Genomic DNA, 25,143 nt, shown 5'->3' with positions numbered 1-25,143 from the left:
GCTCATAAAGAGGAAAGATCGAGCTCGTGAGTTGAGCCGATCCCATAAGGCCACATGATCCATCGATGATCCAACGGTGGGATCCTCCACTGGACGGGAAATAGGGTGGGTAAAAAACTCCCAAAGAACGAAGGTATCAAGGATACACTCCACCTTACACGACCAAAGCGAATAGTTGGAACCATCAAGCCGGTCTTCTTTGGGCAAAGAAGGAAGTATGGGCACCTGTATAGAGGGTGCCATGGAAGGCATATGAAGGCTAGCAGAACGAGCCTTTTGTGAAACATGGAGAGAACGGGGAATAGAGGGATCTCGGTCAAATGGGCTAGGTGACCTCCGGTCGTCGCATGAACTAGCACGAAAGTCTCTTCGTCTCTCAGAGGAAGGAATAGAGACCTCATCCTCTGAATCAGCAAAGAACTGGTGATAAGACATCTTTGTATATATCTGCAATCACCAAACAATCTGCAACCAACAGATAGTCAAGATGGAGCCGCCTATGTCAGAAAAGACCCAGAAGATGCTATCGCCTGCAAGAGGAGAGAGAAAATGCTGCCGCCTGGAGAAAAAAACTTTCGCCTATCCTCCAGATGATGGCGCCTTCTCCTCTGTTGATGTTGACCACCTCCTGTTGGCTGCGTTTGATGCAAACGCAGGCTGCAAACACCTAGAAAACTATCGCCTACTCACCCTGATGCTGCAGAACAACAAAACGCAGGTATGGAAGGCTGCGTTTCAGCCTGGACAGCACCGCCAAGGGCTGGAAAGGAGGGAAGAAAGGCTGCACTTGATGGTGTCCTCCTCTGCAATGGAAGCTTTCCTCTGTGCTCTCAGTTAGGCGATGATACCATGTGAGAGTTCGCAACGGAAGAAGAAACACGAATACAGAGGGAAAGAGAGAGAAAGCAGAAAATGAAGGAAGAAAATCTGCACTGACTGAAATGAATGCTGAATACACTGAAATGGACTGATCAGTCCCTGCACGCAGCCCGAAGCATCAGTGAGGGCACCAGATCAGGCTGATGATGACGGCAGCACCAAAGACGGAGGAAGATGACGGAGTCGGAGTGTGCACCTGCCAAAGAAGGAGGGAAGATAGTAATACAACTGACTGCCAAGTGGGAAATGGCTATAAATAGCCAAAAAACCCAAAAACTGGCCGACCTGAAATTTGAGGCCATAAATATGTTCGACCAGCATTTAATGCTGGTAAAAATGCCAGGAATGCTCAGAAAAATCCCGGAAAGGGTGGACAATGTCCGCTAGGTGAGGCAGGTTGAAGAATGCAGAAACTGCCCCGGGAAATGCACATAAAATGCCGACTGGAGGAGAAAATGCACTGAAATGCAATCTCTCTTGGTTTGTCCCCTTGCTTGAGAAGAAATCCCCATTGCTATATAATCTTGGGGTCTTCGTACAATATTTCTTTGCCACATTTGGAGAAGTCTACAGAGCAAGAGTAGTTGAAAGAAAAATTAGAAATCTACGGCAAGGGTTGAGACCCACCTCGGTCTATGTATAAGAATTTCGGCAACTTACATGCGATTTAACATGGCATGAGAATTATTTTATTAGTCAATTCCATCGGGAATTAAAAGATGATGTTAAAGATCTTTTGCTCGGTATGCCAAAGGTGCATACACTTAGTGAATTTCTCTCTCAAGCAATTGAATGTGACAACCGCATGGTTGAGAGAAGACAAGAAAGACGTTGAGGAGCGGCTTTGAATTCAAGCATAATGAAGACATTTAAAGTCCCAACTGCCCAAGAAGACTGAGTTGATATGGTGTGATTCAAGCCATTGATAACTCAAGAAAAGCAAAAGTGGCGCATTAATGGATTATGCATATATTGTGGAGAATTGGGACACATAGCTAAATGTTGTTCTAACAAAGCAAGGATGAGAATTTATGGCGCCATTACTTTATCATTGTTGGGACATGTCGACGTCTAGTCTCAGTAGAGACCATGTGGCCGGACAAAGCTTTAATAACCCAAAAAAAGTCTCATTCTATTTGCAAATCCAATGTTTAGCTTTATGTTACTAATAAAGATTTACCTAGAGAGAAGGCAGATAGATGGACAAGCTTGCTAGACTCTGGAGCCACAGATTGCTTCATGGACAAATATGCTACTAGAACACTGACCTTATGATTGTGCAATAGATGTACAAGGAGCTCAACCTCCTTTTTGCCTCATCAAGATGAATTGGTAGAGCTTAGGAAATATATTGATGAGAATTTTGTCAATGGATTCATATGTCATTCAAAATCTTCAGCAGGTGCTTCAATTCTATTTGTCAAGAAAAAAGATGGATCTCTCCATATGCATGTGGATTATAAAGGTCTCAATAAGATTACTATTAAGAATCGCTACACTCTTTCCTTGATTCCAGAACTCCTTGAACCACTTGGGAAAGCCAAAGTCTTTACCAAGATAGATCTTCTTGGCACTTACAATCTTGTCAGGATAAAGGAAGGTGATGAATGGAAGGCTACTTTTTGTACAAGGTATGGGCATTTTGAATATGTTGTCATGCAATTTGGCCTTACGAATACTCCAGTAGCTTTTCAACATATGATGAATGATATTTTTCAAGAATGCTTGGATGACTTTGTTGTGATCTATTTGGATGACATCTTGATCTTTTCCAAGAACCAAGAGGAGCAAGAGTATCACTTCAAAATAGTGTTAAATAGATTGCGGGAAGTAGGCTTGTATGCAAAGTTGGAAAAGTGTTCTTTCTATTAAATTGAAATTGAGTTTTTGGGGTAAATCATTTTTGAGAAGGGAATTTCTATTGACCCTAAGAAGGGACAAACTATTCTAGGATGGGAGACTCCTTAATTTATGCAAGATGTTCAATGCTTTTTGGGATTTGTAAATTTTTATCGAATCTTTATTAAGGATTACTGTGATATTGCTGTCCCTCTAACCAACCTAACTGGAAAGGGCAAGTTTGTATAGAATCAAAAGGCTGAACAAGCTTTTCAAAGATTAAAGCAAGTCTTCACCTTAGCATCCATTCTCATCCATGCAGGTCCATTGAAGCTCTTTATTATGGAGATACATGCCTTAGATTTTACACTTAGATTGGTGATGACAATCGAGTTCATCCAGTAGCTTTCCACTTGAGAAAATTCTTTGTTGTAGAAATCAACTATGAAATTCATAATAAAGAACTTCTAGCTATTGTGGACTCCTTGGAGACTTGGCAACACGTATTTGAAGGTGCTCCTCATAAGATCACTATCTATATGGATCACAAGAATTTGGAATATTTAATGACTTCTTGCGTCTTGAATTATCGCCAAGCAAGATGGAGTGGTTTTCTATCCAAATTTGACTTTGTCATTATCTATAGTCCTAGCCACCACTAAGGGAAGCTAGATGCTTTATCTTGAAGATCTTACTTGGCACCAAAAGAAGGTGATGCAGCCCATGACCAATAGAATTCAGCAGTCTTGAAACTTGAGCAACTGAAGTTAAGGGCTGCTCTGAACACAAAAAACACAAAACCAATTGTGTGACAAAGCATAGACTGATAAACATAGAATACAGCTAGGGTTAGGGTAACTCGGAGACAATGAACACAATGAATAATAAAGTGAATGACTATTGAATATACAGTGCGTATGTATTCGCTTGGTTCTTAGAAGAGCTAAAAGGAATTGACCTAAATATTATGACTCACAACATTCTTATGACCCCCAACGTGACAGTAATCGTCAAACAAAGACCATACACAATAAATCCAAAGAATGCTCATGTAGTGAAGGAGAAAATAAACAAGCTTTTGATTGCTAGATTCATTTATGATATTAAGCACACGGAGTGGGTATCACTCATAGTAATTGTCTTGAAGAAGAATGGAAAGATTGGAGTGTGTGTGATTTACAAAAGGTTAACGTAGCAACAAAGAGAGACAATTATCCATGATGGTACACCAAGCACATGCTTGAGAGAGTCACAAGGAAGGAACCCTACAGTTTCTTGGATGGGCATGCTATAAACACACTATGCAGTGAATACTGAACCTTGAACTCTCGTATCTTTGGGATCATGGTAGAGGTTATGAGCTGGAGAGTGTGTCATACTCGGAATGGATCTTGAAATGTAGCAAGGTAGCGTTTGTGTGTCAAACACCAATGATAGGCTTTCGCCTCGAAGGAGTATTCTACAAAAATCAAGAGATTAACTCAGGGCTAGAGCTTTCGTATGTGATCATCAGGGGTATGCATGTAAGCATGATATCCAAAGACTTTGAAGTGCAAAATGAGAGGTCGAGTACCAAAGAATACATGTAAGTATGACACCCAAAGACTTTGAGGTGCAAAATGAGAGGTCGAGTGCCAAAGAATGCCTCCAAGGGGTCTTTTGAGGGATCGCTGCAGTTGGACATCGGTTGAAGATATACACTAATGTGGTAACATTGAACAACCTCACTTCATAGGTGCTTGGGGAGCTCTATTGCGGACAGTATAGAGTATGCCATGTTTAATTGATGCATATGCAAGGCCAACTTGAAAGTGTCAATCCAATGTTTTTTGGACAACAGGGCATACATGCAATGATGGGGCAGCCAAGGTACTTTGGTGGTGGCACTAGTTTCAATGCTATATGACACAACTCCTTATGAAACAATCAATGTGTGGTGTGCAAGGCCCAATGTATTCGGTTATGGCTAGTAATATGTATAACTCCATGTATAGTAATGTTAGCTTGATGTTGGGGTATAAGGTGGCAAGTTTGGCAATGCATGTATATAGCCCAATATGTTTGGGACTCATGGTATTAATGTTGGCCATGCAAATGCTCTGTATAGTCTTGATCATGAGGGAAATGCAGCTATTAATGCATATATGTAGCCCAATATGTTTGGGACTCATGGTATTAATGTTGGCCATGCAAATGCGGTGTATAGTCCTTGTCATGAGGGAAATGCAGCTATTAATGCATGCAATATATGGGAAAATGTATATTGGTATGACTGGAAGTATGGAAATTCTCATGCATAGTCATATTGCAATGGTCCAAAGTATGCAAACAAGAATGTTTCTTAATGTATCTAGCGCTCCTAGCATGTTAAGTACCCATGAGGGGTTAGTCAACTAGATGCAATGTTGTATATTAGTTAAGTTGGCATTGCAACATTGTGAAAGCATAAAGGATATTAACGCTCTAGAGGGAAAGGACCTAGAAGCTAGTGCAGGTTTTGGGGCATGAGGTAGAATTAAAGTTTCCATGTGCTTGTTGGTGAAGTTTTAGTATTGTTTCACCTATGATGGATGCAATGGATGGAGGAGGGTTACCAAGTAGACTATCCTCAATGATGCACTTTACCTTGATGTATTTTAGTTAGAGCCGACTTTGGATCATGCTCAGTTAGGTTCAACAAAGTAAGGGTCCAGAGTATTACCTAAGGCTCATGGGGGGGTAGCACTTCCACTCCTCGAGTAATGGACAACTCTTGTGTATAGTGGATCCTCGAGTAATCACTATGCATTAGTACGTATCATTCTATGATTATTAGAGATTGATTATCGGTTGCTGGTTTTTAGTTATGATTATCGATTTCAGTGGTATTTAGTTGGTTTAGTGCACAGCAGCATGTTTTATGAATGCCATTGATAGTTCAACCATGGGTTGTGCTTAGTTTATGCTTTGCTATGATTGTTTGGCTAGAACAGTTAATATGCTAACGGAAAATGCATTCTATGGGTTTCTATGTTTTATGTATGCTGGATGGAAAATTTCAGCAAGTCTTTGGTATTAGCATGGTTATGCAACATTGGCCAATGTTGTTTTTACTAGATGCCTTTTGGGAAATTCCAGTGTAGTTTGGTTTGCTTTGTAGTGTGATCGAGGATTTCAAGGGGGTAGTTTGTCACCAGGACATGAAATTTTATTACTTTGCTTAGCATTTGATTAAAAGTTAATCAAATGTACTAATGTGAGTGCACATGTGAGGGGTGCAAGTTAATTATTTCATAGTGTGGGACCTAGGGTCTTGAGATATCAGTTGATGCCAAGGCAAAAGTTGTAATAAGTTATGTCTGATAGGTACTAGGTGATACGCGGTGTGAGATTTGGGCCTAGATCAATTTATTGGCCACTAATGTCAATGGTGGTGATATTAAAGACTAGGCATTAATTAATTAATTAATGCCAGTCTAGGGGTCAATAACGGCTTAGGGACACTTGGGAGATAAATTGGCCTAGCGGATTTAATTATTGGCTTATGGAATCATTTTTTTGGACACTAGAATAATTATTAAATTAATTTTTAGAATTAATATTTTAAAAATTAATTTAATAAGTTGGATAATGTTGGAAAATGGAATTAGAAGGTTGCCACTTAGGCAAAACTTGCCCATGTAAGTGGGAAAGACGTTTTTGAGGTTAGAAGAGAGAGAAAGAGGGTCATTCGAACCTTGTGCAAGCTGGGAGGAAGAGAGAGAAGGCTGGTAGAGTTGCTACAACAGTGGATAGACCATTTTCAGCTAGCAAGAGGCCCTCCAAGAGCAGGTGACATGCCCTGAAGAGACTACAGAAATAGGTGATAGCAGTTTGAGGAATTGTTTTAGCCAAATGAATCGTATTCGGTGTGTTCCATTAGAGGAGATAGCTTTCATGGCTGTATAGACAGGGCAACAATTGATTTCTTCAATTTTCTCGCGATAGAAGTCTGAAATTTCTCTCTCTTTGACATTTTCTCTCATTCCACATCCATTTTTCAACTCCCCTTAGCATCTTTCAGAAGCTTGAGTCATTAGAGGTGGAGATATTGGAAATCTTTGTTGTAAATCCTAATTCACAGTAGAAATTAGGGTTTGATAGCCACTTGGGGATGTGTGCTCAGAATCGAGGGCCTAGGACTTGAATTCCAAGATATGAAATTAAAGAATTTTAGGGAGATTCAAGAGGCCAGCTAGCCAATGTCAATTTGGGGCTACATTTCTCTCACAAGAAGTAAGGTGAAGGTCAATCCTCGAGCAAACCAATGGGCAGATTGGTTTGAAGGCTTGTTGGTCATTTATGATAGCAAGAGGCAGTTGGAGAGTGAAGGAAATTCAAGGAATCTCATTGTATTTCATCCAAATTGCAATTCAAGATAAAGGGATACCACAAGGGCGCCAGTTTTGGGGCCAACAAGCTGTCCATTGTCTAAGATTAAAGTGGTAAAGTGTGCATTTCAATTTATGTGAATTAATTACTTGTTGTAATTAGTGTTAAATCAGGTTACTACCATCCTCTTTGAGGAGGAAGACTGGTTTTAGCCAACTTGTGCATGTTTGGTAAAAGCGTGATTGCCAAAGTGGATCATTTTGGGGAGTGGGAAGAGTAGCAGACGGAAGTGCCATAGGAGCACCATTAGGATGAGGATGAGGAGGATCGTAGTAATCATTGTGATGAGGAGGATTCTGGTTGATGCTTGCAGCTTTGGCCTGATTGATGGCCCATTTTGATTTGTATTTGCTCCATGTGTATTGGGCCTTGGTATCTATTATGTGCTATTTTGTCATTTTGATTTGATTTAGCCTTCTGCCATTTTGACTTTGTCAGAGTAGATTGTCTTCTTTGGTCCTTTTAGTATTTAGTAGGCATTATTTTGTGGTTAAGCAGCTAGCCACCCTCCACTAGCCTTTATTTATATGTTTCAGCTTTGTGCTCAACTAAAATTTAATCATCAATGCTAACTTGTCACATGAGTCATGACACATGTACTTGTTTACAGCTTATTTGGACTTTAATATTAAAAGTTAATCAGCTTTTCCTGGGCTATTTGTATCGTGTTATTAGTATGTATTAGTGTCAAGTTACACCTTTATATGTTACTTTGATGATGCACATTCTGAAAAGAGTCAATGTAAAAACTTTATTAATTTCAAAGTATATTTTGAATTTTTTCAATGCCATATTGGTCCCTCATCCCCCATCCCCTATTTTCAGCCCTCTCCATCACGTCCCCATCTCGATCATTGTCCCTGTCCCATGTCACTTGTGACTATGAGTTGAGCTAAAATTTGAAAGATTCTCATGGTTTTTGTGTCTTCATGTTTGAAGTTGTGACATCTTGTTTTCTATGCAGGAACTTCAAGATTTTCTTAAGGATTTGAAACAATGGGAGGATAGGGTGAAGGAGAAAGATAAGAAACTAAAAAGCCAAGCACAACATGAAGTGAAGGTAAAGTAGTAACCTGACATATCACAACCCTTGACATTCTCACTTCCAGAACTTACAATCCTCTCTTCATCATGATAGTGAAAGTTCCTTTTTAACTACTATCACATGCAGGAAGTCCCTCCTATTCGCGGACAGGCAATTTCCTCAATGACTAAACATATGACTCAACTTCCAAAATCAAGGAATGTTGGTCCTACAAGCTCAGAAAATGCAAAGACTGAAACAGTTAGAAACAAAGCTACAACAGCTGCAAGCCATACATATGATAAGTTCCGTGATAAATGGGACAAATTTGATGTGGTAATACTATCTGTATTTGCCAAAGGTGTTTCTGGATGGTTTTTCTTAAAAAATGTGTTTGGCTTAAAATCCTATCAAATCCGATACATGTTTCTCAATAAGCAGGATGCTGCACTTAGAGAAGTTGACAGAGAGAATGTGCCTAAATCAAGTCATCAAGAAGTGTCAGGGAAGTTTCAGAGTGGCCCAACTTCAGAAAAGAAGCCAGAAACAGCAAAGGAATTTAGTTACATTCAGACAGATGGGAAAAATGATAGTTTGAGAACCTTTCAGGGTCTCACTAGCTCTTCTTACTCATTAGAATCTTTCTCTGAAGCGACAGCAGAGAAAGAACTGGTAAACCTTTTATCCTCTAGGTGCTTTCTCAAATAAAGGGGATTGTTAAGCTCTGTTAAAAACAGAAGTTAAGATATTTAATTGTAACCTTTTATGATCATTGACTTAGCATTGATTTCAAGGATCACACCTAGCATTGACTACCATCCCCATTCCAGGGAAATCAATGCTTTAAAGAGAAGAAGTTTGTGAAAGCTATCGATCATTATTCTCAAAGTATAGCAATCCAACCTTCTGCAGTAGCATATGCAAACAGAGCCATGGCATACATAAAGATAAGAAGGTTTGTTGTCAGCTTCTCTAAGACTTCATGGCAATCAAATTTAAGTTGTTTCTCTCAGTGATAGTATTTATTTTCCTTCTGCATCTTTATATATGATCTTAAAGTCATTAAGAGGTGTTGATCTAAATTGAAAGGATCATATGCTGTAAAAGAGTAAACCATGGCTCACAAATGCATCTTATTTTGATCAGGTTCAAAGATGCTGAAATAGATTGTACTGAGGCGATTGCTTTAGATGATCGATATGTCAAAGCATATTCACGGCGAAGCACGGCAAGGAAGGAGTTAGGCTTGTTACTTGGGGCAGTTGAAGGTAACCATACCCTCTTTCTTGATATGGAATCTTAGAGGGGCTTCATCTAAGCCTGCCTTTAAACCATGTTCCTATATATTCACATTTCAATACAGCTGGCTTAAATGTTCAAGTTGTCTTCTTCTATTATTTTGAGGCTCTTTTAATTGTTGGAGGTAGGGGGATTGGATCACGTCTTCAATACAGCAGGGCATCCTGACACAAAATTTAGCAAGGTGTTGTAAGCATTTTCAATTTTACTAGAGTTGAGTGAAACCATGGAGCATTCTAACATTGAAATTGCAATTCTTCTTTTGTACTAGCAGCAGCTAAGGCAGCATCTTAATACCTTGAAACCCTCTTAAAACCTGTAAAATCCTGTCAGAGTAGCTTCAAGTATTTTAGCATATCTACTTGTGGGTGTTATGCAAAAAAATTGAAAATGACTTTCAAGCTTTCAGTTCTTGTTGCTACAAAAGAATTTAGGATGTGATGAAATTTACCAGATGACAAATAAATGAAAAGATCGCTTTCATTTTGCAGCACTAGTAGTTTGCACTAAATTAGAATAAATCCTTTGCCTGTTTCTTTTATGAACGTGTTTAAGCATAAGATAGAGTATAAGCCTTGGTGTAGAAAGACTTTTTGGGCACATGAGACTTCTAGCCATAGACAGTATTTCATAGATTCAGCAGGATGTTAGTCAGTCTTTCTCCCAAAGATGGTATTGTAAGGCACCCTCCATCCTCAACCTTAAAATCTTTCTCCTACTGGCCTGACAACTGCAGTGGCTGGCATCCAGATCTGGACAAGTTAATTTGTCGTACACAATTTACACTTGTTTGTATACCAGTATCGTAGGGTTAAGGTCGATGAATTGATATTTCATTATTTTGATGTTTGGAAACAGATGCAGAATTCGGACTACGGTTGGAGCCTGAAAGCAAAGAGCTGAAGCAGCAGTATCTGGAGGCTAAATCTTTATGTGAAAAGGTGAGATAAACAAGAATGTACATAGCAGCATGCAGCAAGAAACACCTTTTTGGAGGGAAATGAATATATTGGATGAGTCTTTATCCTAAAGCTTCTTACACATAAACTGTTGGATGACATGCATGGATAAGCATCAAGTTGTGGGCTCAAATGGTGCGTTCCTTAATTGAAGCCTTATTGGTGTAGATTAAGAATATGTCATTGTGTTGGTTTAAGGAACTAGAGAGATTATTGAAAAAGATAGGGCTCTTGTATCCCTTGTCTTTAAGGTGCATAAACAAGCTCTGAGAGGGCTTTCAATATGTGGCTTGCTCTATTTTAACTAGGGAGTTTCAGACCCTATTTAAATTGGGAGCCACGATCTTATTTGATTCGTAGTGGTGTGTAACCCATATTGATGTAATAAAAACCATGAAAGTGACCTCTCTATTGGTGACATGGTGCCATGCTTGGTGGATCACCAAAATAATTTGAAACTTAGCTACTACCATTTGCCTGGTTTTGAAAGGCAATCACAACTTGTATGCTTTTGAGGAGTTGGTGTCAGTTGTTGTCTTGTGTCAACCATACAGGTATCAGCTTCAAACCTTTGTTGTGTCAAGATATGGTAGGGTTTGCGGGGAGAAACACAATGTGTATGGCAAATACTATAACAAAGAAAACTCAGAAACACAGAAGAAGAATGATGATCATTTAATCATGCTAAATGAATCATGCAGAATGAACCATCTTGATACAATGGAGTGAGCCTTAGAGTGCCTATGTCTCTAGGACCAGTACCGAGGTGAGTGGAGCTTAGAGATCATTGCAGAGTTTTGGGTGATTAGATAGCAGCACTTGTGGATGAAGATGCTGCTCTATTAAGGGAGCAAAATGCAGTCCTCTGGGCAGTGGGGTGTGGGAGTAGACATTGGAACATGATGGATAACAATAGAGGGAGCTGCTAGAGAGTAAGAAGATGATGATCATTAGTCTGAGTGAGCTTTGGAAGCACAAGACCAGCTGGGTGACCTGCGGTAGACCAAAATGCAGCTGTAGCTGGTGGAAATAGGGCCAGGATCAGCAAATGCAAAGGCAGATGATGTGGTTGACTGACCAGACACATAGGATGTTGGGTGGCTGCTGGGACAGCAAAACACTGATCTTTCTAGCATTTAAGTTAGTTCACCAGCAAGGGAAACTTGGAAGTGCCTATCGTGGGGATGTGAAATCTTGAGATGCTTTAATATTGCTGATAACATTTGATTAATTTATTAGTTAAATATGCAAGGTTGTTTAGCACATGCTTCACAATGTTTCGTTGATGATTGATAAAGGTAATATGCGCGAAAGCAACTCATTGATGATTGACAGAGACCAATGTGATGTAAAAGCAATAAATGTGTAGCTACGTAAGAGGCCTCCTTATGCCATTTTATTGATGATTGACAGAGACCGATACGACGCAAAAGTAATAAATGCCATGCTATGTAGGAGGCCTCTTTACACGATTTCATTGATGATTGACAGATGCCGATACGGTAAGAAAGCTACTTGATGATTGATAGAGGTGGATACGGTGCTAAGGTAACAAATGAAACATTGTGCACATGGCAGTTATTTCTTGGCAATAGGCCAAGGACCCTAAGGATGTAGTGGGTGACTAGTGTCAAGGGCAAAAGTTGTGATAAGTTATGCTAGTTAGGCTTTGGGGGTCAGTTAGTGTTGGTTTTGACCCTAGGACAGTTGTTTGGTCAATAAGTGTTAGTTGTGACACTCAGGACTAGCGTTAATTAATTGATTAATGCCAGTCTAAAGGCCAATAGAGGTTGGGAACCACTCCAGGTTGCAAATGGCTTAGCCAATTTAATTATGGATTGTCACATTTAATTTTGGGTAGGGTCAGAAGGGTTGAAATAAATTTTCAGAGTTATTTAATTCTGAAATTAAATGGTTGGATAATGTTGAAATTTGGGTTTAGAAGATTGCCACTTGGCAAAAATGCCCATGCAAGATTGAAAACCGTTTTTGGGGGTTGGAAAGACGGATTCAATTCATTCAGCCTGCAAGAGAGAGGAAGGAGATGCTGTTGGTGTGATTTGCAGTTATTGGAGGACCATCTAAGGCTACCAGGGCCAGAAGAAGACCAAATTGGAGTAGGCGACAGCAGTTCTAGGCCTTTCAGGAGCTGGTGATAGCAGATTGGGGATGACAACAACAATTTGGGGCCTCCTGAGCAGTTGGTGAGAGCATTAAATGCTGTTTGGTACAGACAGCAATCAGAATTCAAACTTTCTTACGCGGAAATTTCTCTCTCTTCTAGCATTCTCTCACCTTCTTCAGCCTTTATTCAGTCATTCTCAACATTTCTTAGCCATTTGGAGCAGATCTCAGCCATATTTGGTGGTTAGCAAGAGGATTTCTGTTGTAAACCTTGAAATTCTACAGAAATTAGGGTTTGATAGCCACCTCGGGACTTGTGCCAATAGCAAAAGGCATCATACATTGAATGTAGCACTTGAAACTTGTGTAATTATCAAGGAATTCAGATGTCAGTCCATTCATTGTAAATTGGGGTAGCATTTAGCTAGTTTGTGGTTCCAGTCGTGCAAGTCTTGGGTGAAAAGTCAAGGGGCAAACGGCCTAACATACTTGCTGATTGTATGTACAATAAGGGGCTTTTGGATCAGCAAAGGAGATTGTGGAATCTCAACTTGTACACTGTCCATTAGCAATTAAAGATAAAGAAATACTGAAAGGGGTGCTAGTTTTGGGGCCAATTGGGTGTCTATCGTCCAAGATGTTAAGGTAGTGTATGCATTTCAGTTTATGCTTAGTTATTCATTGCCGTAATTAAGTGCTTGATCAGGTTTTACCACCCTATCCGAGGAGGAAGGTTGGTTTAAGTGCGTGATTGTAGAAGGAGGTGATGATAATGATAGACAGCAGGGCAAGTGTTTTTCCAGCTCTAGATCAAGCTAAAAGCCAGCAAAACAGGTCACCGCAGGCTGCAAATGGAAAACATAGGTTGGGCAGCACTCTAGACAGGGTGGCAAGCTGGGCAGCAGCCAGCTCGATCAGGGTGGTAGCACTAGCTGAGTTGGGTGGCAGCTGAACAGCTCCAATGGCAGTAGCAGCTCCCATGGGGTAGCATGCACTAGGTGTTGGAGACGAGAAGGGAGAGTGTGGATGGATAGATAGATGAGCGATATGATACAAAAAATAATGCCCATGCCCTATTTAAAGGCACATCAGACACTGATTTGTCTAGGGTGGTGCCTAGGCTCTCTCGAGTGGTGCTTGGATACTAGTGAATGCCAAATAATACAAATAAACCCTTTTTGGGGCTGTAAATGGAGACCAAAACCAGGAATTAATGCGATACAATTATTTGTTAATGCAATTAGCGACTTTGGTTGCTCAACATGCTGGCCTAGTTAAACTGACGGTGAAACTCAGTCTTTTGTTGCTTAAAATGTAAAGTATATTGAAAAAAAAAGGTGATATGTAGTACATGTAAAAAGTTTGGTCATGTCATTGAGGAATGCTGCATAAGCTCATATGAATAACATCTTGGATTCGTACTAAATAAACATTATTTTTCAGCACATGGATCATGTATACTAGCGACTTAGTCTCATGACATTGGTACTTTGACATTGGTGCTTTTGTGGAGATCACTTCAATGAGAGGTTATTTGCTTCTTTTGCAAAACACACTCAAGTAGAGTTGTCATATATGTAAATAATGTTTCTTATGCCATTAAAGGATTGCCAATGTGCATATTGTGGGAGTGAATGGTGACTTTATCACTTGTAGAGAAGTTGAGTATGTTATCAGTATTAAATAGAATCTTTGTTTAGTTTTGACAATTTTAGCTCATCATTATTGTGTGTAGTTCTTAGATGAGAAAATGTGTGGTGCATGATTGTCATGATGGGGATGTTATTGTCATCTTTTGTTGCTTAAAATGTAAAGTATATTGGAAAAAAGAGAGGCATGTAGTACATGTAAAAAGTTTGGTCATATCATTGAGGAATGCTGCATAAGCTCATATGAATAACATGTTGAATTCATACTAGATAAACATTATTTTTCAGCACATGCATCATGTATACTAGCGACTCATGACATTGGTGCTTTTGTGGAGATCACTTCAATACAAGAGGTTATTTGCTTCTTTGCAAAACACACTCAAAGTACAAACTTGTGCTTGCTTGTGGACATGGCTTCTCTCAAGGCAAAAAGTTTATAACTCTTGATGATGTGGAGTCTTTTGCTAATGCGAATGAGTAGACACATATTGCTGTTGCTGATTATCAAGAATTAGGATGCTTTGGATCTTGCAAATGCAGATTGTGATGATGTTATGCCTTTGTTATGTAATGTGAATGGTAGTCTTTTTGCGAGTCTTGTGGGCTGCTACTAGTAGCAACCATACACGATTTGTATGCTACTTTGAGAGACTTTTAGGTTCCCATATTTTGTCCTTTTACTTGTAGCTTGTGCCACATTAGGCGATCTTAATGCTTCTTGACTTTTTAAGCTAGTTTGACCTTGGATGTGGGGCTTGGGCACAATTTGGGTCTTATGTGCCATTTCAATGTAACTGATCTATCATTTGTAAAATAGGCTTTCATATGTTTCTGAATGTATACGTATTCTTTTGAATTTTTTTTGTAAATTATACACCAAAGTTAATAATTTCATAGGTATATATATTATGTATATAATAGAAGTTGTTCATACATCATATGGACTTGTCCATAACGTATGGTTCATATTATATCATACCATACCATATGGGTTCATACTAAAAAAATAGCTTTAGTTTTTTCCTTCCCTATTGGAATGACTATTGGGGTGCAATTACTTGTTTTGTTTTTGACCATTTGTGATTTTTTAATTGTCTTTCATGTTGGATCTGTACATAAGAGCCTCAAGGCTTAAGCCTCTTCGATCAAGCATCACACTATCACTCTTTCCCCCTTGATAAGTTGGAGACTGTCTGATTATCCACATTGGGGAAGTCTTCTTTGTTCTAAAATAAATCTTTAAAAAATTGATTTTAAACAAACTTATAAAAGAAAAAAAAGACCGAATTGTCATTTTCTTCCTTATCGTTTTCTTATTCTTGTTCTTGTTCTTTCTCCTCTCGCCATCGCCCTCCCTACTCTCCTCTTCTCCTCTCCCTCTATTCTCTTTCCTTGCTCCTCCACTCCTCCTCCTCTTGGAATCCATCTTTCCCCTTCTCCTCCTCGCCCTCCTCGCGATTGGACACTAGTGCTGTCGTGACTCATGTCCCACATTGAACTTTCTTGTAGTTCTGTTGGAGGTGGCAGATGGTTGTGTGTAATGTTCTAAGATAGCTTGAAGCTGTTCTAGGTGTTCTATCCAAGTCTTATCTGTGTAGAGGCCATCCACGAATACTTCCAACCATTTTCAGAGCATGTCCTTGAAAATGCTACACAAGCCATTGGAAGGTGGTAAGAGCATCGATTTCAACACTTTTCTTTTCTATATCTAATTCTAGTGCATGTTGTGCATGTTGTAGAGTTTTTGGTTAGGTACCCTCTTGTGCTTACCTTGTACTTTAATGACAATTTTATTTTGGCTTTAGAGTTCAAACATGGATTATATAATCTATTCTCCAAAATAATCAAGCTAAAGAAAAAACATACTTTTATTGTACCGTATCTTATGAAATCTTAAGGTACTTTTAGTATTGTATGATACCCTATCGTACCATACCTTTTGTACTTGACAATTGTGTCCCTTACGTTCTTGCTCTCCTTGTAGCTCCATTGTAACAAATCTTTTATATATCAATTATTACAAAGACATATTGGCTCAATGATTCCAAATTAAATTGATGCTCATGTACTTTGAAAGGTGATTTCTATTATTTAAGTGTTTCAAAATATGATTAAATGTTTATCTTTTATTTAAGGGCGGCCAATGGCCAAAACGCCCTATAATTATACTTAGATCGTCATTGATGAGATGCCAAAGAGAAATTAAAAGTTTAGTTGGGCTGTCAGATTGACTAGAAAGCTCAGATGACTAAGATTTTCACACTTAGAGTCACATTGACTAGAAGCCCATATAATGAGTGGTTTTAGAAAGTGAAACAAATTTCATGAATGAAGCTCTTCAGAATCTAAATTTGGTGACTTCTAAAATTTAGGAGGTTACTATTTTTGGGAGTTGCTCAAATGAAAATTCTTTTGCGTTAAAGGCTCTGGAATTTTGCAAGGAATAATTTTGTCTTCAATAACTATCTCAAATTCTTAACCATTGGAGAGATTTTTAGAGTTGAAGGTTTGGAAGCCTCTTTCTCTAGAAAAGTGACATGTGGCGTCTAGAAGAGAACATGTGTCATTTTGAAGAGCAAGTGCCTCTACAGTTGTCATTTTCAGTAAATACTTGTCATTTATAGTTTGTACTTTTTACTTGAGCACCCAAGCCCTACACCTATATATTGGAGATCTCTCTTTAAATTTGGAATAAGCTCTCATGCTAAAATTTTAGTCACATGCTTTGTATTCTCCTATGTATCTCTAATCCAAGAAGCACTTTCTACTTAGTTTGATCTAATTTAAGCACTAAAGAAAAAAATCAGCTTGCTGCTCGAGTTAATAGAAATCGGGATTTCAAAACTCTAATTTTCAGAATTGTAGCAAATTAGTCCTTTTATATATGATTTAGGCACTTAGTGTCCATGGTTTTATTTCAATTAATTCTTGTAAAGGGGGAGGGGTTGGTTCCCCTCTCAACGTGGTGTCGAATCTTCTCTTTGTCTCTCTGTCTCTGTCTTTGCCTCTCTGTCTCTCTGTCTCTCTCTCCTAATTTTCATGGTGATAATTAATCAAGTTGGATAAGTTTAAAGTATTGCCATTTTCACATTCTTTCTGGTGCTTACATTGGTATCAGAGCAAGGACTTTTTTTTGTAAGAACTTTTGGGTGACGATCTTTGGGCCCAACTTTCTCACCAGATCAAGAGGGGTTGATTGATTGGTCTACTCTAGCATTGATCCCATTGCTTTTTATGCATCCACATCACATTTACCTTCATTTAGGACTATCTTCCCATCTCACCGTATGCAATGGTGGGCCCACACTTAGCATTTCATTTTTAAGTCTTTCACTGCATTTACAAACATATACAATTTCTGTTATTGCACTTGTTTATTCAGTTTATTTTTTATTTCAGTTTTGCTTTTCTTTTTAGAGCATCTCACTACTGACCTTTGTAATTGCAGATTTTACTCTCTTTTGCAAACTTTGTTTTCAGTATAGGGCTAACATCCAGGTTTGTCTAGAACTTCTTGGGCTGGAGACATGGGATGCGCACTGTTCCATTCATAGTTCCATCTTTGTAGGAGTTTTACTCTTCTAACAGCATGGAGACTTCCCCTCACGAGACGGATTGTATAGTATCTCTTTTGATGCTATCATGGCGGTGACTTCTACCTCACTCTTCTAGTTGGGATGCTTCTTTTCATTATGGTTCTCGGTACCACATGAAGACCGACATTTGGCTGCCATTTTAGGTTGAGAGGAGGTTTCTACTCTTCTTGGTATTCTATAGGTTTTGATACTTGTCTTCGGCATTGGCCTTTCCCCCCTCCCGCCCCCCCAATTGTACCTTCACCCTTTGCATTGTATGATTTCATCATCTTTATACTAGGGTGCTTGGGCAAGTGAACAATTTTTCCACGAGGGACACTGTCCAAGTGGCACCTGTTGGATAAGCATTTCACAGCATGTAGCATACTCATTGTGCAAAGCACCACTAGATGGATCCTCCGCTGTTTCCATTGGCTGTTTGTTCACACACCCCCCCTTCCCTCCTCCCCCCCCTTCCCTTCCATTACTTCATCACCATTCCCTCGTCATCGACATCCTTGAGTGGATGGGTAACTTGTTTGTTTCGTGATGGGTTGACCATTCCTTTTCATTTACTCGTCTTCTCCTCAATTGACTGCAAACCATCTCTTGCTTAAACCAAAAAAATAAAAAATAAAAAAATCAATGTTCATTGTAGTTCCGTCCACCTTTGTAGGGCTTGATAGGTTAGGTCATTGGATAGCCGACGTGCATCCTTTGTCTAATGCTCTAGCCTCTTTGGGGTGATTACTTTGGTAAGATAATGATCGCCTTTGTAGTCTTGGTAGGTAGCCATCGTGCACCCTTTGTCTGATACCTTGGCTGCTTTTGGGTGGGATGCCTTGGGAAAAATGGGTTGGCCTTCTTTTCTCACCTTTTTTTTGGGCTTGAGAGGGGGTATTGAGTTAAGAAATGCATTCCATGTTGTTTAGCCAGTTAAACATTCCCAAAACAAGCTTAATTTACTGAAAATGCTAAAACAGGAAGCGGTTTGAGAGAGTTCAATGAAACTCTAATTTGGGAGGGTCCATCCTTATCTATAAATAGAGAGGCTGCTCCCATTCAGTCTCGATCTCTTCCGTGTAGATTTCTCACCCTTGTGTGTAGATCTCAGCCATTAGTCTTCCGCCATGTGGTGGTCTAGCCTTCGCGATTGTTGCTATCACCTCGTTCTACTGTTGCGTTTTACTGCGGCGTTCTATCATGATGTTTTATCGTGGTGTTCTACTACTACATTTTGCTGCTTCGCCCACATCATTAGGCATCATCCTCTGTAGTCTCCTCATACTCTGATGATTAGTGTTTGGTGCTTCTCTTACTCCGTCACTCTGATTGGTGGTCACAACACTTGGGATCCGTCTTCGGTGGATGTCACTCTCCGACATACTACTCTGCCCTTAGGCACTCTGTATACTCTTACATTTATTTACAACATTCATTCACTTCAGAGTTCTATTCTTTCTATCCCTTCTTCTGTTTGTATTTGAGTTTTGAGTTTTGCGCTTAGGGTGAGTTTTTGCTTTTTATGTTCGTGTTTGCTCGTTGTGCTTTTGTCATACTCGTACACTCTGTGTTCCTTAGTGCAAACCCTAGTAGTGCCTCCACTCTCTTCTTTATACCTAATACTTTGGAAGCAACCCAAGATGCGGCCTTAGAAGTTGAAGGACTGCATATGCCATGGATGCTTAGTAAAGCCTCAAAAGAAGAATCATAAAGGAAGATGACCAAGATGTTTGATCGTAAGAATTCAAATAAACCAAAACCAAAGCATAAAGATGGAGGTAGACCACCTTTGCCATCCAAAAAGAAGCTAACATATCAGCAATTAGCAGAATATACAAGAGAAGGATGATGCTTCTCTTGTGGATAAAAAGGACACATTGTTGGTCAATGTTCTAATAAGGCAAAGAAGAAAGACCAGTCCCTAAAGACACCTTGCAAATGTTGTCCCTAAGGAATCCTTGCAAACAACAGGATGAAACTTCGTCAGATAAAAGGAAGCTTTTTATGGCTTGGGATAAGATTGCTAATCAACCCATTCTCATTCATTTTGATACAGGGCCCATATATCATTATATCCATCCTCGGATTGTTGAAGCTCTATATCTACCAAAGGAGAGGTTTGGAACACTAGAAATGTTAGGTGCTGCTTTTCAAGGAATGGAGTTTGAAGTTACTCCCATTATTGGGAAACTACAAATTGAGATAGGAGATTATGTAGATCATGAGAGTTTTATCATTGGAGATCTTAGTCATTGTGATGTGGTATTAGGAATATAGATTCCAATTTTGCCTTCCTATGATGGAAAGAGCTTGGTATAGAAGAATAGATCCAGCCATTGATCGGAATCAAAATAAGTTTAGATTCTCTTTCAAGGGTAAAAATATATATTTTGATGTGGGAGTGGAAAGCAACTCTATTTCCATCTTATCCCATGTACAAATTTGTAAAACAATGAAAAAGTCTATTTTCTCGTAGTTGATTTTTGTCAAAGTTTCTAACAAAGAGTTTAGAATTGAAGAGTTCATCTTAGATACGAATGAGGACCGAATGAGTTTCTTAAAGGAGTAGGAAGATTGTTTTGTAGACACTTTACCTGAAAATATACCACCAAAGAGGCCAGAAGATCATTATATTGATCTCATTCCTAGGAGCTCATCTCCAAATAGACTATCCTATCGTGTGAGTCTAGCACAAGAGGAGATTATGAAGCAAGTGAATGGGCTCTTAGAGAAAGGTCTAATAAGACCTAGTTCCTTACCTTTTTGCTCTCTAGTTCTCTTAGTGCAGAAGAAAGATGGATCTTGGCGTATGTGTGTGGACTACGGGGTCCTCAACAAAATTACAATTCAGAATAGGTTTCCCATTCCAAGAATTAATGATATCTTGGATAGATTAGATGGATCCAAAGTATTTAGCTGGATTGACTTGAAGAGTGGCTACCATCAGATAATAATTGCTCTTTAAGATATTCATAAAATAACATTCAGGATAACTTTTGGTTTGTATAAGCTTCTTGTCCTATCATTTGGTCTTATCAATACTTCTGTAACCTTTAATAGAATGATGAAAATAATCTTTAAAGCATATTAAAAGTTTACATGTACTTTCTTTGATGATATTTTAGTTCATTCAAAAGATGAAGAAGAGCATAAGTAACACTTGAAAATAGTATTTCAAGAACTATGCAAACACAAACTTTCTATGAATGGCAAAAAGAGCGAATTTTTCCTAGAAGAGATTCACTACTTGGATTATATTGTTTCCAAAGATGGGATTCGAATGGATCTAGAAAAAGTCAAGGCTATTGTAGAATGGCCAGAATTGACTTGTATTTATGAAGCTTGAAGTTTCTTGGGATTATGCTCTTATCACAAGAGATTCATTAAATGGTTTGTTGTAGTTGCTAGACCATTGCATGATTTAATCAAGAAAGTAGTGGTATTCTGATAGACCAAACTAGAGAAAAAAGCTTTTGAAGCTCTAAAGTTCTGTATCAGCAAAGGATCTATTTTGATTATACCTAATTTGTCGAAACATTTCTTTGTGGAATGTGATGCTTCAAGAGAGTGCATTGGTGCAATCTTTAACTAGAAAGGACATGCAGTTGCTTATACAAGTAGAAGGTTGCAAAATGTAGAAAAGAATGCTACTACCTATGAAAAGGAGTTAATGGCCATCGTTCAAGCTTTAAAAGATTGGAGACACTATTTTTTAGGTGGAGAATTCCTCATTAAGGTGGACCATGACAATTTGAGACATTTTCTCAACCAACCAAAGATTTTTAAAAAGCATATTCGATGGGTCAATTATTTAGCTTAATTTAGCTTTTAAATACTACATATTATTGGGAAGCAAAACAAGGTAGTTGATGCCTTGTCAAGAAGACCTTAGATTCATGCAATGTCCATGATTTATCATATAGATTTCACTAGTATGAGAGACATGTATTCTTCTGATGAAGATTTTAAAATCATCTAGGAGAGTTTACAACTTGGTAAAAGGGTAAACTCTTATGTTGATTTTTTTGATGGAGAATAAGTTATGTTTTACTAAAGATTATAGGCCTAAAGTAATGGAAGAATGCCATGTGGTTCCATACATGGCTCATTGTGGTATTTGGGCCACAACCAAGGTACTTGAAATGTGTTTTTTTTGGCTAAGTCTTCGACAAGACATTGAATAATTTATTAAAGAATGTCTTTTGTGTCAAAATATTAAGTTTGATCCCCAAGAATTTGCAGGGCTTTTGCAACTATTACCGATTCCGAGCCAACCTTGGGAAAGCATGGCTATGGATTTTATTTTTGGCTTGTCAAAATCAGCAAATGGCAATGATGACATATGGACTTATTGACAGGTTTAGCAAACATGCTCATTTTATTCCAATCAAGAAGACCATCAAGTCTCAATACAAAGCTAGAATATTTATTCAACAAATCTTTAAGTATCACGGGCTATCATAATTCATTGTGGGTGATAGAGATCTATGAATCACTAGTCTCTTTTGGCGATCTTTTTTTGAAAATTTGGGTGTAAAGCTTATCTTTTCTTCTTATTATCATTCTCAAACAGATGGTCAAAGTGAGATAGCGAATCTCACTATATTGGATATACTGAAGTGCTATTGCCATAAAGCCAACCAATGATAGAAAAAGCATTTGCCTTTGGTAGAATATGCCTGTAATAATATAGTTCATACTTCTATAGCTAAAGCACCATTTGGGATCATATATGGAAAAACACTCTTATTACCTATTTTTAAAAATAAGGAGATATATCATGCTGATGAGTTTGTGTGTGATATGGATACAACTTTTCGCCCGACTGAGACGAGCTATCCAAAGATCTGAAAAAAAACAAAAGAAAGCAGCAGATAAACATCGAAGGCAATTGATTTTATAAGAATGAGATTGGATGTAGCTGAAATTTGACAAAGCCCATCTAAGAGGCTCTAATAAGCCTTCATCCCAAGTCACTAATCTTGTAGTAAGAAATTATAGGCCATTTCAAGTCATTGAAAAGATTAATGATGTTTGTTACAGGTTATAACTTTCAGAGTATTGGAGAATTCACAATGCTTTTCATATCCATCTCCTGAAGTCTTATGAAGGGTCTCCACCATTGGAACTTATAATAGAGAATCTATTTGAAGTAGATGAATAAGAGGAGATACTTTAACCAGAGCAAATAGTCTTTCATATGATTAGGAAACGAGGAAAAAACATTTTTAGAAAATTCCTTTTGAAATTTAAAAATTACTCTCATTTAGATTCTAAATGGATGCCAGAAGAGTATTTTAAAGACTATCCAGAGATCCTCAGCTTATGAAGAAGCTGTAGGATCAAAAATACTTCAAGCAACATCTTGAGGACAAGACAGATTTCAAGAGAGAGGGATGTAACAAAGCTTTTATATATCAATTGTTACCGAGATATATTGGCTGAATGATTCCGAATTAATTTGATGCTTATGTACTTCGAAAGGTGGTTTGTATTATTTAAGTATTTCACAATATGATTAGATATTCATCTTTCTATTTAAGGGCGGCAAATGGCCAGAATACCCTATAATTATACTTGGATCATCATTGATGGGATATCCAAGAGAAATTAAAAGTTTAGTCGGGTGGTCAGATTGACCAGAAAGCTTAGATGACTAAGACTTTTACACTCAGATAGTCACATTGACTAGAACGAGACTGCCTCATGAGGAAAATCATAAGGGCTATCAGAAGCATGAAGAGAAGGACAGTGCGACGCCTATAATGAGTGGTTTCAGAAAGTGAAACCAGATGCTCACAATTGAAGAAATAAACCATGAACCGGTAAACCTATATAATGAAGCTCTCCAGATGCTAAATTTGGCGACACCTAAAATTTAGGAGGTTACTATTTTGGAAGTTGCTCAAATGGAAATTCTGTTTGTATCAAAGGCTACAGAATTTCGCAAGAAGCAATTTTGTCTTCAACAATTATCTCAAATTCTTAACCATTGGAGAGATTTTTAGAGTAGAATGTTTGGAAGCTTTTTTCTAGAAAGTGACATGTGGCATTTAGAATAGAATATGTGTCATTTTGAAGGACAAGTGTCCGTACACTTGTCATTTTCAATAAATACTTGTCATTTGTAGTTAGTAATTTTCACTTTTGAGCACCCAAGCCCCACACCTATATATTGAAGATCTCTCTTTTCATTTGGAATAAATTCTCATGCTAAAATTTCAGCCACATGCTTTGTATTCTCCTATCTATCTCTCATCCAAGAAGCACTTTCTACTTAGTTTGATCTAATCGAAGCACTAAAGAAGAAAATCAGCTTGCGGCCTGAGTTTGCAGAAATTAGGGTTTCAAAACCCTAATTTTCAGAATTGTAGCAAATTAGCCCTTTTGTATATGGTTCAGGCACTTGGTGTCCATGGTTTTGTTTCAATTAATTGCTATAAAGGGGGAGGGGCTGGTTCCCCTCTCAACGTGGTGTCGACTCTCCTCTCTCTCTCTCTCTCTCTCTCTCTCTCTTTGTCTCTCTCTTCTAATTTTCATGGTGATAATCGATCAAGTTTGTTACGTTCAAAGTATTGTCATTCTCACGTTCTTCCCAGCGTTTACATCCATTCTCATTGCTCAAGGCCTATTCCCATTCTCGTTCCCATTCCTTGGCTACTATGGTGGCAAAGTGTAAATTTTGGTTTCTCATGGAGAGGGCACAATTGTAAAATTATACGTTGCAGTGAACAAAATCTGAGCAAAGAATAGAGAGTACACAACACATCAGAGAAGAAGTAAAAAGTCATTTTTAGAAAATAAAGCGATACAAATGATGCCTTTGTCCTCGTTTGTGCTTGTGCAATGAAGCTTAAATGGTGATCTAGATAGATTCTAGGTGAAGAGCTTAAAGCTTGCCAGATGATCTTTCATTGGATGAAGGCATGAAGATGTTGAGGTGGATGAATGGATGATGACGGTTCTAGAGGGTCTCTTTTTTATAGCTCCCAAAGTAGTAGCGGGCATGACTAAAATACAATATTATTAACCTTCGTTAGCTAGGTAGGGAATATTTTGGGTGGATATATTGTGTTTGTAGTTGCTTGTAGTTGCGTAGGGGTTGGCACTGCTTGCCCCCAACTCTGTTGTCCCTAGGATCCAAAATAGGGGCTCACCTTAACGAGGCATGGAATGCCGAAAGTCCATTGTGAGTCACACGTGTTTTGGATGCTTGCATATGCTTTTATACCGTGTCAAATAGGCACTAGTTAGGAGAAGGCCAATAAATGTATCTTTATGCAGTATAACTTAGAGAGCAAGGGTTGCTTGCAAGATCGTTGTAACTAAGATAAAACAGTTTATTTGAAGCCAACTAGGAGTTTAGAATATCTCGGAAT

The 25,143-nt window shown here is 38.5% G+C and overlaps 1 protein-coding gene across 3 annotated transcripts in view; it reads left to right on the top strand.

Moving 5' to 3' along the window:
• Positions 1–25,143, top strand: part of LOC148027206 (uncharacterized) — a 79,208-nt gene that overhangs the window by 8,963 nt on the left and 45,102 nt on the right. For all 3 annotated transcript variants that reach the window (XM_087691746.1, XM_087691747.1, XM_087691745.1), the window contains exons 2-7: positions 8,093–8,188; positions 8,300–8,488; positions 8,594–8,824; positions 8,983–9,107; positions 9,299–9,420; positions 10,310–10,392. In XM_087691746.1, coding sequence (XP_087547872.1) covers positions 8,093–8,188; positions 8,300–8,488; positions 8,594–8,824; positions 8,983–9,107; positions 9,299–9,420; positions 10,310–10,392 — 846 coding nt within the window. The remainder of the gene's footprint in view (positions 1–8,092; positions 8,189–8,299; positions 8,489–8,593; positions 8,825–8,982; positions 9,108–9,298; positions 9,421–10,309; positions 10,393–25,143) is intronic.

Source organism: Lygodium microphyllum, chromosome 13, assembly GCF_053477565.2.
Source record: "Lygodium microphyllum isolate KBCC chromosome 13, Lygodium_microphyllum_v1.1.10, whole genome shotgun sequence".
In the NCBI taxonomy this organism is placed as follows: Eukaryota; Viridiplantae; Streptophyta; class Polypodiopsida; order Schizaeales; family Lygodiaceae; genus Lygodium; species Lygodium microphyllum.
The sequence above is the reverse complement of the archived record's forward strand: the minus strand, read 5'-3'. Positions and strand labels throughout refer to the sequence as shown.